General features: G+C 40.7%; 1 protein-coding gene across 7 annotated transcripts in view; it reads left to right on the top strand.

The window, feature by feature from the left end:
- The window catches only part of tcf4 (transcription factor 4), a 234,850-nt gene extending 220,190 nt beyond the window's left edge, over positions 1–14,660 (top strand). For 5 of the 7 annotated variants that reach the window (XM_084383942.1, XM_084383941.1, XM_084383944.1 and 2 more), the window contains 4 exons: positions 2,684–2,837; positions 5,532–5,761; positions 6,403–6,550; positions 10,092–14,660. In XM_084383942.1, coding sequence (XP_084240068.1) covers positions 2,684–2,837; positions 5,532–5,761; positions 6,403–6,550; positions 10,092–10,140 — 581 coding nt within the window. In that variant the 3' untranslated portion in view covers positions 10,141–14,660. Of the gene's footprint in view, positions 1–2,683; positions 2,838–5,531; positions 5,762–6,402; positions 6,586–10,091 lie in introns of all 7 variants that reach the window. The other 2 variants (XM_084383943.1, XM_084383947.1) reach the window with 1 other exon arrangement.
- Positions 14,661–14,925: the final 265 nt, after the last annotated feature.

The following is a 14,925-nucleotide window of genomic DNA, read 5'->3' as shown; positions in this document are numbered from 1 at the left end:
GGAGGAAGAAAGAAACACTGGAAAGAAGAAAAAGATAAAGACGACAGTGAAAGCTCAAAAGGACGAGCAGAACGAGGAGGAAGGATGACAAAAGAGGAAGAAAAAGATGAACAACAAAAGAATTGCATGAGCAGAAAGAAATGAAAAAAGAAGAACAGAAAATCAAAGATGATAGAAAATTACAGGACGATAAAGAGGAACAAGAGAAAGATAAAGATGAAAAAGGAAGAGATGAAGTGGAAGATGAGAAGAGTTTCAGAGGAAAATCAAGATGAGAGGAGAAAAAAGTAGGAAATACAAAGGAGATGAAATTGAATTGGCAGGAAACAGAAAACAGCAAAACAGTAAAAAGGAGAATGAAAATTGTGAGAAGGTGAAGATGAGGAAAATGTCCCTGAATGAGGCTGCAGAAAGTTGAGGAAGAGTTCAGTGGAATTTGGAGCTTCTGCAGGCACACGCGTGGATCTCAGCTGGCAAGCCTCGACTTCACCGCCCGAGCGCTAAAAAGCCTAACGAGGGGGGTAAATAAATACAGTATGTGTGATATGAATATGGAGGAGCAAAAGTGTATATGAGCGCGTTGTGGAGCAAATTAGCCCTGAGCTCATTTTTAAAGGCTGAAAATGAGTCTGCTGGCAGCAGAGTTCAGCCAGCGGCAGCCAGAGCCAAGTGTGTAATGAGGTGAGAGAGAGAGAAACACGCACACACACACTCAGGCAGAAGAAGTTCCTCGCTCTCACACACACACACACACACGCACACACACACACACACACACACACACACACACACGGTTGAGGTTGTAGAGGCTGTAAATAATGGGTATTAAAATATTTTTGGCAGCAACACTTTGAATCCAGTAGCAGGGCTGTGGTTTCCTCTTCAATTTCAAAGTAATTATGAACAGTGAAGATTTATATTATATTATATATTAAATTATGTTACGTATAATACATGTATATAGAGTAGCTCATACTCTCTTTCTCTAAGTTTTATCTATTTACAGCAGGTTGGGTGGTTTCATTTTATTTTATTACGCACACTGATCAGTGAATTTATACATTACGGACGTAATTTAGAAGGAGGGTTCACCCAAATTATACAACGCACTAAACATTGGCAAATGAGCGTAAATCGTGAGGTGTAGAATCATCCAATAGGAATGTTGTTCCTTGGACACTGGGCTGACTTGTAATTAGATACTGTACTTCTTAGTTTAAGAACTAGAATCAGTGTACTTTAATGCTCGGCACCAAAAGAAGAAACCCGACAAAAAGACTTTACCAAGAGGAAGAATAATGTTATCACATTATGGTGTCGACAGAATCTTAAACCAGAAACTAGATCAGACGAGATCATTAAAACTCAGACTATGATTCAGACTTACCACCGTCAATAAGTCTTTATTTTTCCCCAAAAATGTTGTGTTCACTTTCCTCCAGTGCCAGTTTGTGTCTGTCTGGCTTCAGTCAGACATTCAGAAGCACAAAGTCACTTTTCACAGTTTTAAGCCTTTTTAAATGCAGCTATTTATGCACAAACACACAGCGATTGTGCGGAACGAGACGCACACACAAACCAAACACAGGCCGTCACTCAAAGCTGCACACAAAATGCCTCCAGTCAGGCAGACGGAGATTCAAAATGGCCGACAGTTGGTCGTGTGTGTGTGTGTGTGTGTGTGTGTGTGTGTGTGTGGGAACAGAGCGGAGTGTTTTGTGTTGACTGAGAAGTTGGCAGCGTCCCAGTGTCGGATCCATACAGACGTGGAATAAAGACTGCACTGTTCAGCTGAGGAGGGAGGCAGATAGAGGGTTCACAGGCTTTACGTCTGCATCACAACTCTCACAGGCCGCCATCTTGGAGGTCAACTGGAGCATTATCTGTGTTCAGACACGCCTGATGCTGCGTTCACACTGTGTTGGTGGAATGGGAAGAACGCCTCACATTTTCTGACTGAGGAACATTCACTCATTATTCCACGATGGCCATTGCTACGCTACATTAGCTGTTCCTATGATATTTGTTAGAGGTTAACTAACAAGTGACACAGATATTGTATCATTGTTGCTATTCAATTTTATTGGGATGTTTACTCAGTGTATTAATATGTAGCTGACAGTGCTTTGAAGCTTTTTTATTTACTATGGTTCTGAGGCTCAGTGGGAGATGCTGCTGTTAGAAATGATTGATAATCTCAATTTTGAATATCAACTAAGCTGATGTGGACTGCTTTTACCCCGCGAATGCTCATTATAACAGTTTAAAAGATATGCCATAACATTGATCATTTGTCGAAATAAAATGTTCTGCTGAGAAACCTTGGGTCCTGGCATTCATGTGAATGCCACTTGACATCACCACCCACCCAAAGACTGTTGCAGACTAAGTACACCCCCTCATGGCAACAGCACTCCCGATGGCACCGATGGCACCACCATCAGGACCATGTTCTCTGACACTCCACAAAAACTGTTCAAGAGCTGCCCCTTGAGAACATTACAAAGAGCACAAGGCATCAACTTGGCAAAACAATGCATTGTAACGAAATAACAAAATGAACAAAGTTACTCACTTCCCCTGTCATTGGTTTTATTGTTGTGGCTGATCGGCGTACACAGTATTGTTTTTATCTATACACGCCTTCTAACCCCTTCTCCCTTTCTGCCTCGTTCTCCTGCAGCCCTGTCTGGAGGCCTCCAGGGCCAGAGCGCCTCCTCCGTCAGCTCCGAGATCAAGTCTGAGGACGAGGGCGACGAGAACCTCCTGCAGGATTCGAAGAACCTAGACCCCAAGAAGGAGGACTTGGACAACAAGGATCTCAAATCTATTGATAGGTCAAGATCTAGGTAACCCACGCCTAAGACGTTCGCTTCAGTCAAAACTCTAAGCTGGGCTGGGACATGCGCTTTCACAAAACACCCACACGCTCAGAGAACTTCCTTGTTCAGAGTAGCATTGATAAACAAAACTCTCCAAGAGACAGAAAGTGTTCAAGATGTTACAGTTGGATTGGATATTGGGCAACATGAAGTGACAATCTGTGGCACTTCTTTTCTCAGTCAAAAGACAGACATGAACATTCAGCATTTTCATGCGATAAAGCAGAAACTGTAAACCAGGAAACGTAGCAGTTTTCTGGAGAAATCTAGAGAGATTTATCAGAAAAGAATCACTTGATCATGAGACAGGACTTACAAAAGAGTATTTTACAGTGTGGCATCATTACTTTGATGCAGCAGCCACAAAACAATAATCAGCATTCAGCTCGATTCAGTTGAGATCGATTGCTCTTCTCAGACAAAGAAAAGGTAAAACCAGAGTTTTCTGGTTTTTAGAGAGAAAGGACACAAGGAAGGACTTAAGCTGTGGGTGTTTTGGGAACCAGCCTCTGGACTTTGATGAAGTGACCAAGTGTGATGAGAAGCAGCTAAATGCATCAGTTAATACAGAGACTCCCTGTACACAGAAATGCTTGTATCCGCCAGGCATCTCTCTTTTTTAAACATGGCTGCTGTTGGACTCTGTGAGCCAAGAAAAGCAGTGTAAAGACAAAGAGAGGTTCCTGGTGGACATGCAGCTCACGATTTGTCCTCCATCAGTCTCTCCATGGTCTTGGGCCTGGTTTTAGCTGTTTCTCACACAACAGAGTAGAGCCAACGGTCAATATTCGCAAAGAAGTGCCACCTCACATTGAGGGCTGGGAAATCAACACCAACAGAAACATTGGATATGGATACTCTTGCTGTTGGCAAGAAGCTATACGCTTTCAAACTAATTTTTTAAAGGGCCAAAATGTTTGAAACCCACTCATTATATAATCACTTAAGCTGGCTAAATCTGAAGTAATAAAGATCAGAGTGTTGGTTTTGGTCAAGTGTTGACTTCCCATCCTGGATGCAGCCTTCAACCCTCCAACGAGATTTTCCACACGGAGGTCGACTGAAATCAGAAACATTTGGATCCCTAACCCAAAGATTTGTTCATGATGATGGCGGTCATGATGATAATGGTGATGATGATGATGATGATGATGATGATGGTAATGATGATGATGATGATCCAGAAAGAAACAGATGAAAAATGTTGCTGATGTTGTGTGACAGGGTTTGGGAATGTATCATCATGTGATCCGGCTGACTTGTTGGCAGCTGGTTATCTGCACTCTATCGTTCTTTTGGTCACCTTATTGACCTCGTGTAGCCGCCCAGCTTTGCACTCTAAACTTCAACTCGCCGGTGTCAGTAAATACCCCTTTACTGGACAAAGAACCTATAACACCCACCAACCTCTGGCTTTTGTCTTTATTAAGAAAGGGTACAATCACCATTCATTGCCAGGTCACAGGATTCTGGAGTAGTTACAGCTGATTGATCTGCTCCAGCTCTGATTGGCTGTGATGGGAGCATGACACCCGTAACATGACATCATTTTTACCCTTTATCCTGGCACAATCCTATGGTGCACATTAAAGTTACATTTCGTGGGGTGTAAATACTTTTAAATCTGTTTTCATTCAATCAGCACTTAACTTTGATAGTTAAATAAAAGTAACCACTGTTACAAAAATGTTGCATGTGAATTTAGCCTTTTCACATGTGAATTTAATGTTTTCACATGTTAACTAAAATGTGAACACGTGAAAAGAAAATAATGTCACGTGTGAACTGCACGTTTTCTTAAGCGATTTTTTCACATATGAATGAAAATTTCCACATGTGAAATTTACATTTTTACATGTGAATTACATACATAAACAAAACATTATACAGATAGTCAAATGAAATTCCACCCCACATCTTCACATATTCTTACATGAAATTATTTTACTTTCAGATGTCAAAATTTAAGTTTGCATGTTAAAATGTCGTGTGAACTGGACTGTTGTGATTGGCTTCTTTCAAATATGAGTGAAAATTTCCACATAAGAAATTTACATTTTCGTCAGGGAATTGCTTTGCCTCAAATGTGCATTTGAATTTCCACATGTGAAAGCCCGTAACATTGTTACTGTACAAGCTAATTTTGGTATAAAATGAGAACTCCTCCAATTGTACATATCAAGGTCTGTTGACAGGCCTTAACAAAGACGAGGAAGAAGAATGAATGATTTTAGTACTTATTTTAAAACTATAAGCCTTGAGTTTGACATCATATAGGAGTGAAATGGGTGGAGTTCTAGTGTGGATCCTTCTCTACTGGTATTCACTGAATGTTTTCAGGCAGAAATCTGTAGTGAAATAACCTCACCAATATTACAATGTAAACAAACAGAACTACCCAGAATGCAGCACAACATGATGTCTGCTCCCAAGCCCTGTCCTTTGTAATTTTCTCAGTTAATGAATCATCTCCTAAAGGTCAGCAACATCCAGCATTTACTGCAGGTTTGTATTCAAATGAGCCTCGACACACTGAAACATGAACTGAGCTTTCATCCTTAAATCCTCCCCTTCCTTCCTCCTCTCCTACCCTCATCCGCGGCTTCCTCTTCCCTTTCTCCTGCTTGTCCTCATCATTGGTCACCATAGCAACAACGATGACGAGGACCTGTCTCCAGAGCAGAAGATGGAGCGGGAGAGGGAACGGAGGATGGCCAACAACGCGCGGGAGCGTCTGCGCGTCCGCGACATCAACGAGGCATTCAAGGAGCTGGGCAGGATGGTCCAGCTGCACCTGAAGAGCGACAAACCTCAGACCAAGTTACTGATCCTGCACCAGGCCGTGGCCGTCATCCTCAGTCTGGAGCAACAAGTCCGAGGTCAGTTGTGTATGAGACACTGGACCTTATATACTAACAATATAAACCACGGATTCAGGCATGAAGAAGCTCGGATCCAAACCAATATTCTGGCTCTATGTTCAAACTCAGAGAACTTTATTCAAATTGTAGTGGGAGGATTTGATGTTTCCACAGATGCCAATATATCTGAGGCTGAGTTTGGGGGAAATATGTCTTATATGATGCAAATAATATGTATTTCCATTTGATTGAATGGAGTCTTGGGTGTGGTTCCTGCTGGTTTTGGGGTTCTGAGGGTTAAATCACTGAAATCTGCATACAGCTTTAATGATGAGCTGGGACAATAAAGTATCAAAGCATGAAAAATGTTCCTTTATTCTAACTTTAGCCACATAAGGGGGGAATGAAGGTGGAAGTCAGGGTTCAATAGGTTAAATTAGATTTTTCAGCACATGTAGTGCTCAAGCAGCTCCAGGAGAGGGCAGCAGTGACACCTGTTGATTCAACCAGGCGGGAGTTTTTGGCTTCTTGACTTCAGACTCACTGCTGGTTTAGTGATCCAGCACAAAGGAAGACACCAGGAAGATAAATAGAAAGACAGACACAAAAGACAAATCACATTAATAACAGTCTCTCCTCCTCTCTCTCCCTCTGTCCAGAGCGAAACCTGAACCCCAAGGCGGCCTGTCTGAAGCGCCGCGAGGAGGAGAAGGTCACCGTGGCATCGGACGGTGCTCCCCTGTCATTGGCCGCCGCGCACCATGCTGCCGCCGCCATGGGCGACGGGTCAAACCCCTTGGGACAAATGTAAAACGCAGCAACATCTCCTCCCCCCCTGAATGGTCAGATTTCACTTATAAACTAATCTGCTGTTGTACCTTTAATTCAAACCAAAGAATCAGAATTCAGAAACTGGTCCAGAAACTTCAAGCATTCATCTTATTAATTACATCACTTGCCATAAAATGTAAAATGTATGGCAAACTACACATGTCTCCAACTAAAATTAGTTGAGGTTAACAGTGTGTGTAACTTTTCACATTTTGGCTTCCAGTGAATAAATTGGAAAAGGACATTCCTGTTTTCAGGATCAAAAGTTATTTCAAAAGAACTTATCCTTCGTCCATCAGCTGTCTGTTAATGTGGCGTCTGTGTACTTTTAACCACTAGAGTCCTAGCGAATAGAATTACAGTAACCGAAACAGAAATATTATTTAATAGGTTTATAGGTATAGGATAGGTGCATTAAGCTGGCCTGGAAATTGTTTGTAAGAAAACAAGATTTCCTGTTTGGTGTCCAACCTTCAAAAGAAAAGCACAAAAGTTTAAAACGTACTTATTCATTCAAACAGATGTGGCTGTATATATCTGTTTCACTGTCAGGAAGGTGTTTCCTCCAGCAACACTTAATAAATAAAAGTTAATCAAAAACTAAAAAGCAGATATGTATGGAAGCCAAGAATGGCTGTGCTTAAAATTATTTTGTACTCACACTTCTTATCTTATCTAAATCTTATGATCACAAGTTATGATATTTCATTATCTCGAGATAAAAAAGGTAATCAGTTCTTTCAAAAAGTGAAAACAAAAGCTTGTTTTCTTTCATTACTTGTATCAGAAATCAGCAGTGCCGTGCTAGGATGCGTAGATAGCATCTCACTCTCACTCCAAAACTCTTACCGTACAGCTAGGAATACTTCAAGGCTGAAATCAGGTGTGATCAAATGGACTAGACAGTTCTCTGCAATTGTCCCGTCATCTTTAGAAAACAAAATATATTATTTTGTGATGAATTTTCTTGTTATCTCGAGAAAATCTGCCTTTTGTTTTCTTTAAAAACTAAATAGATTAACCTGTTATCAAGATAAAACTTGTTAGCTTGTTATCTCAAGCTAACAAAATTATTAACTCATGATCTCGAGATTACTGCATTAAACAAAAAAATCAAAAGCATGGCCGTTCTTGGCTTCCATAGATAGATCCGTAGATTTAACCATGCATCCAAATGGTAATATTTCTGTAGCCCTAATACTTGGTATTATATTGGCATTGACAGTTTGAGGCAGAGTCCTGACTGCCTGCACATATTGTTAGGTCTGTTCTGTCACTTTACACCAAGCAAACAGAAAAAAGGTTAAACTTACACAGACGACATGTTGAGAAAAAAATTCCATTTAGGCCAAATTTCTTCCATCATTTGCTAAATTTGGAGAAGCGCGTCCTTCAGCTTCTGACAGTCCAAAGCCTGTCAGAGCTGATGATATTCAAGCTGGCTAAAAACTGAGGCCAGAACTTGAGTTTCTGTCTGGTCTAGGTACATTTTAACAACAGATTGGCAGTAAGTGTGATTTTAATGTGTGAATGTGTGTGTTTGTCACTGCTTTCTACCGAATATGTATTATGTCTTTACTTTGCTTTACAACTTTGTTTTCTTCTTTTTTCAAACATTGAAATTGTATTCGTGCTTGCATGTTGAATCATGGAGCAGGTTAATTGTGTGTATTAGCTTATTTTCTGATGTTAGAAGTTACCAAAGGTTGGGGTGCACATTAGCTCAGCTGGTAGAGCAGATGTCCCATGTGCAGAGGCTTTGTCCTCGCTGCAGCTGCCCAGGGTTCAAGTCCGGCCTGGGCCTTTTGCTGTGTGTCACCCCCCTCTCTCTCACCCTGTTTCCTGTCACCTCTCTGAAGCTGTCCTATCAATAAAGCCATACAAAAGGCCAAAAAAAGTTAGCAAAGTTCCTTAATAAGGAGCAGGAGCTGCCTAAGACAAAACCACACAGAAGTCCTTATCTACAAAGCTTTTCAGTGAAATAAATTCAGTAATGCCTCTTCTTCTCTATTTATACACTTGGAGGGTAACTCCACCAATTTAACACATTAAAGTGTGTTGACAGGTCTTATGAAGTACTTCTGCATATGTGGAAGAAGCTGTATAAAGTTTGTCTCTGGACAAAGCTGCAAGTAATTTGATAAATTGCCTCATGTGATGTCACTCAGTAGCTAAGTTGCATTGTGGGTAATATAGGCTCCTGGTTTTGAAAAGCAGTGCACTAGTCCAGCATTGCATTGCTGTTACACTATTGGACTCATTATGGACAGTTTAAAAACAAATGATTAAAATCGATTCAGTAGAACCAGAGATAATACATTTTCTTATTCACACATTGTTCCACCTTCTTCTTACATTACCCACAATGCCATTGAGCGACTGAGTGGCAATTTATCAGATTACACACAGTTTGTGTGACACTGTTTTCACATGTCCAGTAGAACTCCCCAAGACCTGTAAACACAATTAAACGTGTACAATTTGGTGGAGTTACCCTTTAAGGTTTGTGCAGGTTTAAGGTCATGAAAGTTCCCAACACATGACCCAGTCAACTTTCAGTGCAAGGAGAAGGACCAGCAACACCCAAATATTATGAATTCACTCGTCCATATGCTCCAAGGAAGCACCCTTCATTTTATGAAAACATCAGGCTACATTGATCATAGTTAAATCTGTGTCAAAGTTTTTAAAGGTACAATATGTAAGAGGTTTGGCTTTAAATGATCAGAAAAATAACTCTACTTCTACAACTACAGAGCGTGAAGAAATAACAGTTTTGGTTTTACGTTATGGCGTCACTCCCTGCCCGCAGTCCCCGCTGGGTCCCCCGAGTCTTTGTCCTGAAATCTCCACCTCCCGAGGTCCAAAGCTGCTGTTCTGTTCTGCAACACCAATGTTCTCTTGCTAGCTAGCTTACAGCTACAGTTTGCAGAAGTTAGCGGTTCCGCTGTTGATATGCTGCCCCCCATTTGTTTGGAATATGTATCAGTTCTTACATATTGGACCTTTAAAGCCACTTTGTTTCCTAAGACTGTTGGGTATGGTCTGTTTTATTTGTGACCCCCCCCCCAACTGCAATGTAACGTTGCACTATGGTCCAATGACGTGCAGTAGCATCTAAATTGTGTATGTTATGCACTACTGACCAGACTGTCATGATGTTAGCTGTGAATATTCATGGTCACCAGAGGTTGAATGCTAATGGTTTGGTGGGCCCAGACCTTTCCTTTGGCATCACCATCAGGACAACATGTCCACTTGTACGAAAGATTACACTTAGCCTTGATTACCATGGATTCAATTTTAGAAACTCCTTGAGCTCTTCCATACAACAGGACAAACTTCATATTTGTTAGCCGTATTACTGTAGGACTTAGCCGTTAAAATAAACTCATTTATTTTGTTTGTCCGTGTGTGTGTGTGTGTGTGTGTGTGTGTCTTTGTGCGTGCACAGTGTGATGTGTAAATTTCCTTCTTCATCCTCCCTGCCTTTGTTTTTTTCCCTTCGTCTCTCCAGGTCCAAGGTGCCAGAGTTCATCAAGATGATGAGTGACCACTTCCTCTGACGGCGTTTCCATGACAACCCGGCAATCGATCAAACCCGTTGTTGCTTCAGCCTGACCAATCAGATTCTCTGGAACTTCGGCCTGACCAATCAGATCAGCCTCTCTCTCTCCTCTCGTCTGTCGTCTCTGATCCTCCTCATCACCTTCGTCTCCTTCTTCTGTCGAGAACACGAACTGCAGAGTCACATTAGTCGCTTTCCTCACTTTGGCGTCTCCAGCTGAAGTGAACTGGATGCTACTTTGTGGAGACATTCAAACGGCCGCTGTAACATTGCTGCTACAAAGTGGCAGTCTGTGGGAGCTGTTGACACAAAGTGACAGCAATGGACAAACGTCTTTGGAATCTCATCATCCAAGAAATTCTTCTTCTTGTACTACTTGTTTTATCAGCATTCCCGGTTTTAAAGAACAAAAGGGTTCTATATATAGTATATATATATGAGAAAAGGAAAACATGACAAAAAACTTTAAAAAGTGCAACTGGACACGGGCAGTGAGGAGGGTACAAGTTGGGGAGGGTTGTTCGGAATGGAGCAAAACATATCACAAAGTGTTAAAGAGATTTTTTTTTAAAAGCAACATTGCGCAGCTGTTGTTGAACGCAGCTTCAGCGCGTCTCTGACTGAATGGCAATCTAACGCCACACTGTGGATGAAGCTGTGCCTGATCTCCTCTTGGATGCAAACCAGTCAGATAGATACAAGTGGAGAAGCAAAGCAAACATTTTTTTTTTTTTTTTTCAAAAAAAAGAACAGGAAAGTTCCAGGAAGTATCACAGAAGCAAGCTGCCCACTCACACATCCCCTTACAAACCACATATTTCCACAGATTAAATTATAAATGAAAACGAAGACAATATTAGGAATCTGTTCCGACCCTTTTGCAGGAATGATCTGAACAAAAATTTAGTTTGCAAATGCTTTTTGACTATCATAGATGCCTAGAAAGACGTGGGTTAAAACAAAACAAACAAGGGCAACTCGTTCTTCCCCTTCTAATGCATTCCTTTGCATTTACAATAGATTGTTGGTGTAAAAAAAGAAATCCGAAACATGTTTATGTGTTTTTATTAGTGTTTTATGCTAATAGCTACAGTGACTTTGTTTAACAACGGGCAAAGTTGTACGAACTGCTAACAATTTAGTGTGAAAGCTTGGGACAGTTGTACCCAAATGACCCGTGTGTATCTACTGAGAGGAAGAGAATACCTAGAGAATCAATCATTGAATCAGTTAATCAATCAATCAGTAAGTGACTTCAGAGGGAACGGGGTGTTTAAATTACTGAAGGCAGAATCATGCTGTAATTAAAAAGTGTACTTCTAAATCTAACAGGAGGGAAGACTTTTCTTGACATCGTCATTTGTAGTGCAGATGCAAAAACGATTGAGAGAAAGGAGGAGCTCCAGCAAACATCCCAAATCAAAGTCCTTTGTTAAATATTTGTTAGGATGTGCATAGCAGGCAGAAGTTGAAATGATGTCCAGGCCTTTGCTGAAATCGACTGATTACTGGGCAGATGCTTGAGAGAATGGACAGACAGTCAAAAACGATGCATAGACGGATGGAGGGTGAGAGGGAAGAGGGCTGGACTGAGCACTGAAGTGAATTCTATTCCACGTTTAGCACATTCCCCTGCACCGCGATCACTCCACTTGAATCGAGTGCTCCCGATATCCTGAAGGCCTGAACTATGAGGGTTTTGTGAGTCATAGAAGGGTACGGAGAAAAGCGAGATTGAGCTGGAAATAAGACTAAAGTGATGACGACGCTGCAGGGGAAGCAAGGGAACAATCATCGGGGTGAGGGGTGTACCATTTTCTTCTAGGGGGCCAAGCAGCAGTAGTCAAAGCATTCCCGTGTTGGGTTCATTAGATTCCCTCACTTCCTATTTTAATATCTGGCTGATCATAACTCTACAACTCTAACCCCAACCTCAGGCTTCCCTGCCCAGAGTAACAACCCTGGGGGACTTTCTGATTGACATCTGCTGCCATCATTAACTGCTTCAAATTTCATCGGCCTTCCAATCCTTGACGTTAGGATCAGGGTTAGTGGCAGCACCTGTGCCAGAGGGTTTTACACTTCGACTGATTTGGCATTAGCATTAGCTACAGTTAGCAGCACTTAGATGTTTTGGTGGTAGTGAATAGAGTCTTTTTTAGTTTTTTGGACCGTTGGTTGGACAAAAGAAGCATTAGAAGACATCACTGTGGGCTCTGGGAAATTGTGATGAGCATTTTTCACAATCTTTTGGCCTTTTATAGACTAATCAATAATGAAGATATCGGTTAGTTGCAGCCCTAGTGTCCGGTATGAGTACAGCGATCAGGCATGACTGACGTGGTGACTTATATATATGTAAATTTAAAACATTTATGAAAAATAGGCAAGTCTTTATCGGTTGAATAGAACAAGGTGGGGCTGGCAGAGACAAAAGTCTAGGAGCAAATAATCAGAGCAAGATAGGTCTGGGTGAAAACTTATTATTGGGTTGCTATGCATTAAGGTTAAAGGTAACTGGAATATGTGTAAGAACGTCCATTGTGCTCTGGTGTCAATCTGAAAGTCCCCTTTCAGTCTCGCCCCAGTTCGAGCCCTCCTTGATTCAGGCCTATGTTTAATCCCCAGTCCTGGTGTTGTCTTCTCTGCTGACCCTAGCCTTATGAGCCCTAAACCAGAGCCCTAGCCCCTCTCCCCAGCCTCTTGCCCCAACTAAGCGTTCCCACAGATGCAATTTGAACATTCACAATTCTACCAATGTGCCTTTTTAGAGTTCATATCATTCGAGTTGCCAGAGGAGGACATTTACCTGGTCTTTTAATAGGATGCAAGCTTAGGGAAACCTGTTCTTAGTCGTTAGGTTCTATGCAGTCAGGTTTTTTACCAGACCTGGGAATTTAAAAAAAGCTAAAAAGGAAAAAAAAGTATTTTTTGGATAAAACAACTAAACTGTATTTAATGTACTGTACGCTTATATGTAAGTAGACAGCGTGTTCTGGCTTCGAGCCACTGAGACAGACGCTTGATTTAGCAAGACAAGCCCCCGTCCCAAGTCCTCTCCGTCCCCCGAAGCCCTCCATAACCCCCAACCCTTCTCTTCCAAGCCCCAGCCCTGTTTCCATGGTGAACAACGCGTCTCTTCTTGTATTATAGCTTATCAGCTTTTTATCAATATTTGATCGGCTTGTCCGTAAGCCAATGTAGTCTTCAGTACAAAGTGTGTGGTCGTATGTTGTAAAACAGATTTTCTTTTGTTTTTCTCTCTCTCTCTTTTTTAAGAAGAATCTTTTCTCTTATTACTTTTTCTTTGTCTGTTCTGGTTTACATGTCTATTATAGAAAATGTAAAAAAACAAAACAAAAACAAAGACAAAAAAACAACACAATTCGCTATCTGACAGCATTGTTCTCTGTCGGTGGTCATTTTGACGCGGTTAAAATCCTACCCAATCAACAGGAAGGCACGGAAACTGGAAAAGAATCTATTTGAATAAATCAATCTATATATAAATGTACAAAAAATATATACGATATATAAGGAGGGTGCCATTTTCTGTTATTATTTTTTATTTTCTGTCGCAAAGGAGTGTTTGCTTGGGGAGGAATTATTTTCTCAAAGACTGAACTGGCAGAAGTTGGCGAGGCCCCTCAGTGTTATAAATTTTCAACTGACTTTGTTGTGTTCTCTGTTGTTGCCATGACAACACCCTCTGACAAGTATGGCGCCCTGCGCAGGACAAAATGGGACCGGAGTTCCATCAGCTCCATTCACTGCTATCTATCCAAGGCAACAACACACAGACGTTTGTAAATTGTATGCAACAAAATGGCAAACTTTACCATTATTTTGAAATTGTGTATGTAAAAGTTATATTTTTACATGTAGACTGTTGTTATTTTGTGTTTTAGAAATATGTTGTATCGGTTTTTTTGTTAAAAGATGAAAAAGTAAAAATTCAGTGTGTGTTGAAAAAATGTGTCACATTGAAAATGTAGTGAGGTCAACAGTTCAGAATCATTTTTCTTTTTTTTTTTATTTGTTTTTTCAACATTATGTTTATTATCTGTGGGGAACATTTCCGAGGGTTCGTCAGAGGAATCAGAAATCCTAAAAGATATATGATATTTCTTTTATTCTCCATGCCTCATGACATTACCATTTTTAATTGTATTTTTTGCAGAGAAATGTGTAAATAGTCATAAAACATTTTCTGTGGGGTTTCTGTGGGGTGAGGACTTGCCAGTAAGAGGTGATGATGATGAACTTGTTTTGATTTATAGTGAGGTTGTATTTGTCCAGTTAGTAGCCAGGTGCCAACTTTGAGTTTCGGTCAGTGGTGCTCAGTACTGTATGTGGTTTTGGTTGCCGACCATCTGAAGTGTAAGTCAAACTACTGTCTTTGCTTGCACCGAGAATCACATGTGTCAGAGCCGGCATAAGCCTATTTTTAAAACCGCCATGTGAAGAATCCATTTTGATTTTTCATAGAAAGATAATAACGTGGTAAAACAGTTTTTTTTTTAAAAAACAAGAAAAAGCCCCAAATCCATGTTCTGTAAAATGCTATTCGGGAAGATGAAAAAGTTCAATAAAACACAAGAAATCTTAACACAAAAAATACACCTGGTTTTGTTATGTACCTGAAAAAATGTATTTAGGTAACCCCACATTTTTATATTAAAAACTTGTAACATAATATTTGTTAGAGGATAATTTGTTGCAATAGTACCATTTCAGAAACACTCTATATTAACCATCATAATACAACAAAAATATAAGGTAA

The sequence above is a fragment of the Pagrus pagrus genome (assembly GCF_965226575.1).
Source record: "Pagrus pagrus genome assembly, chromosome: 19".
NCBI classification, from domain to species: Eukaryota; Metazoa; Chordata; class Actinopteri; order Spariformes; family Sparidae; genus Pagrus; species Pagrus pagrus.
Note: the sequence above shows the minus strand (reverse complement) of the source record. Positions and strands in the feature narration are given on the sequence as shown.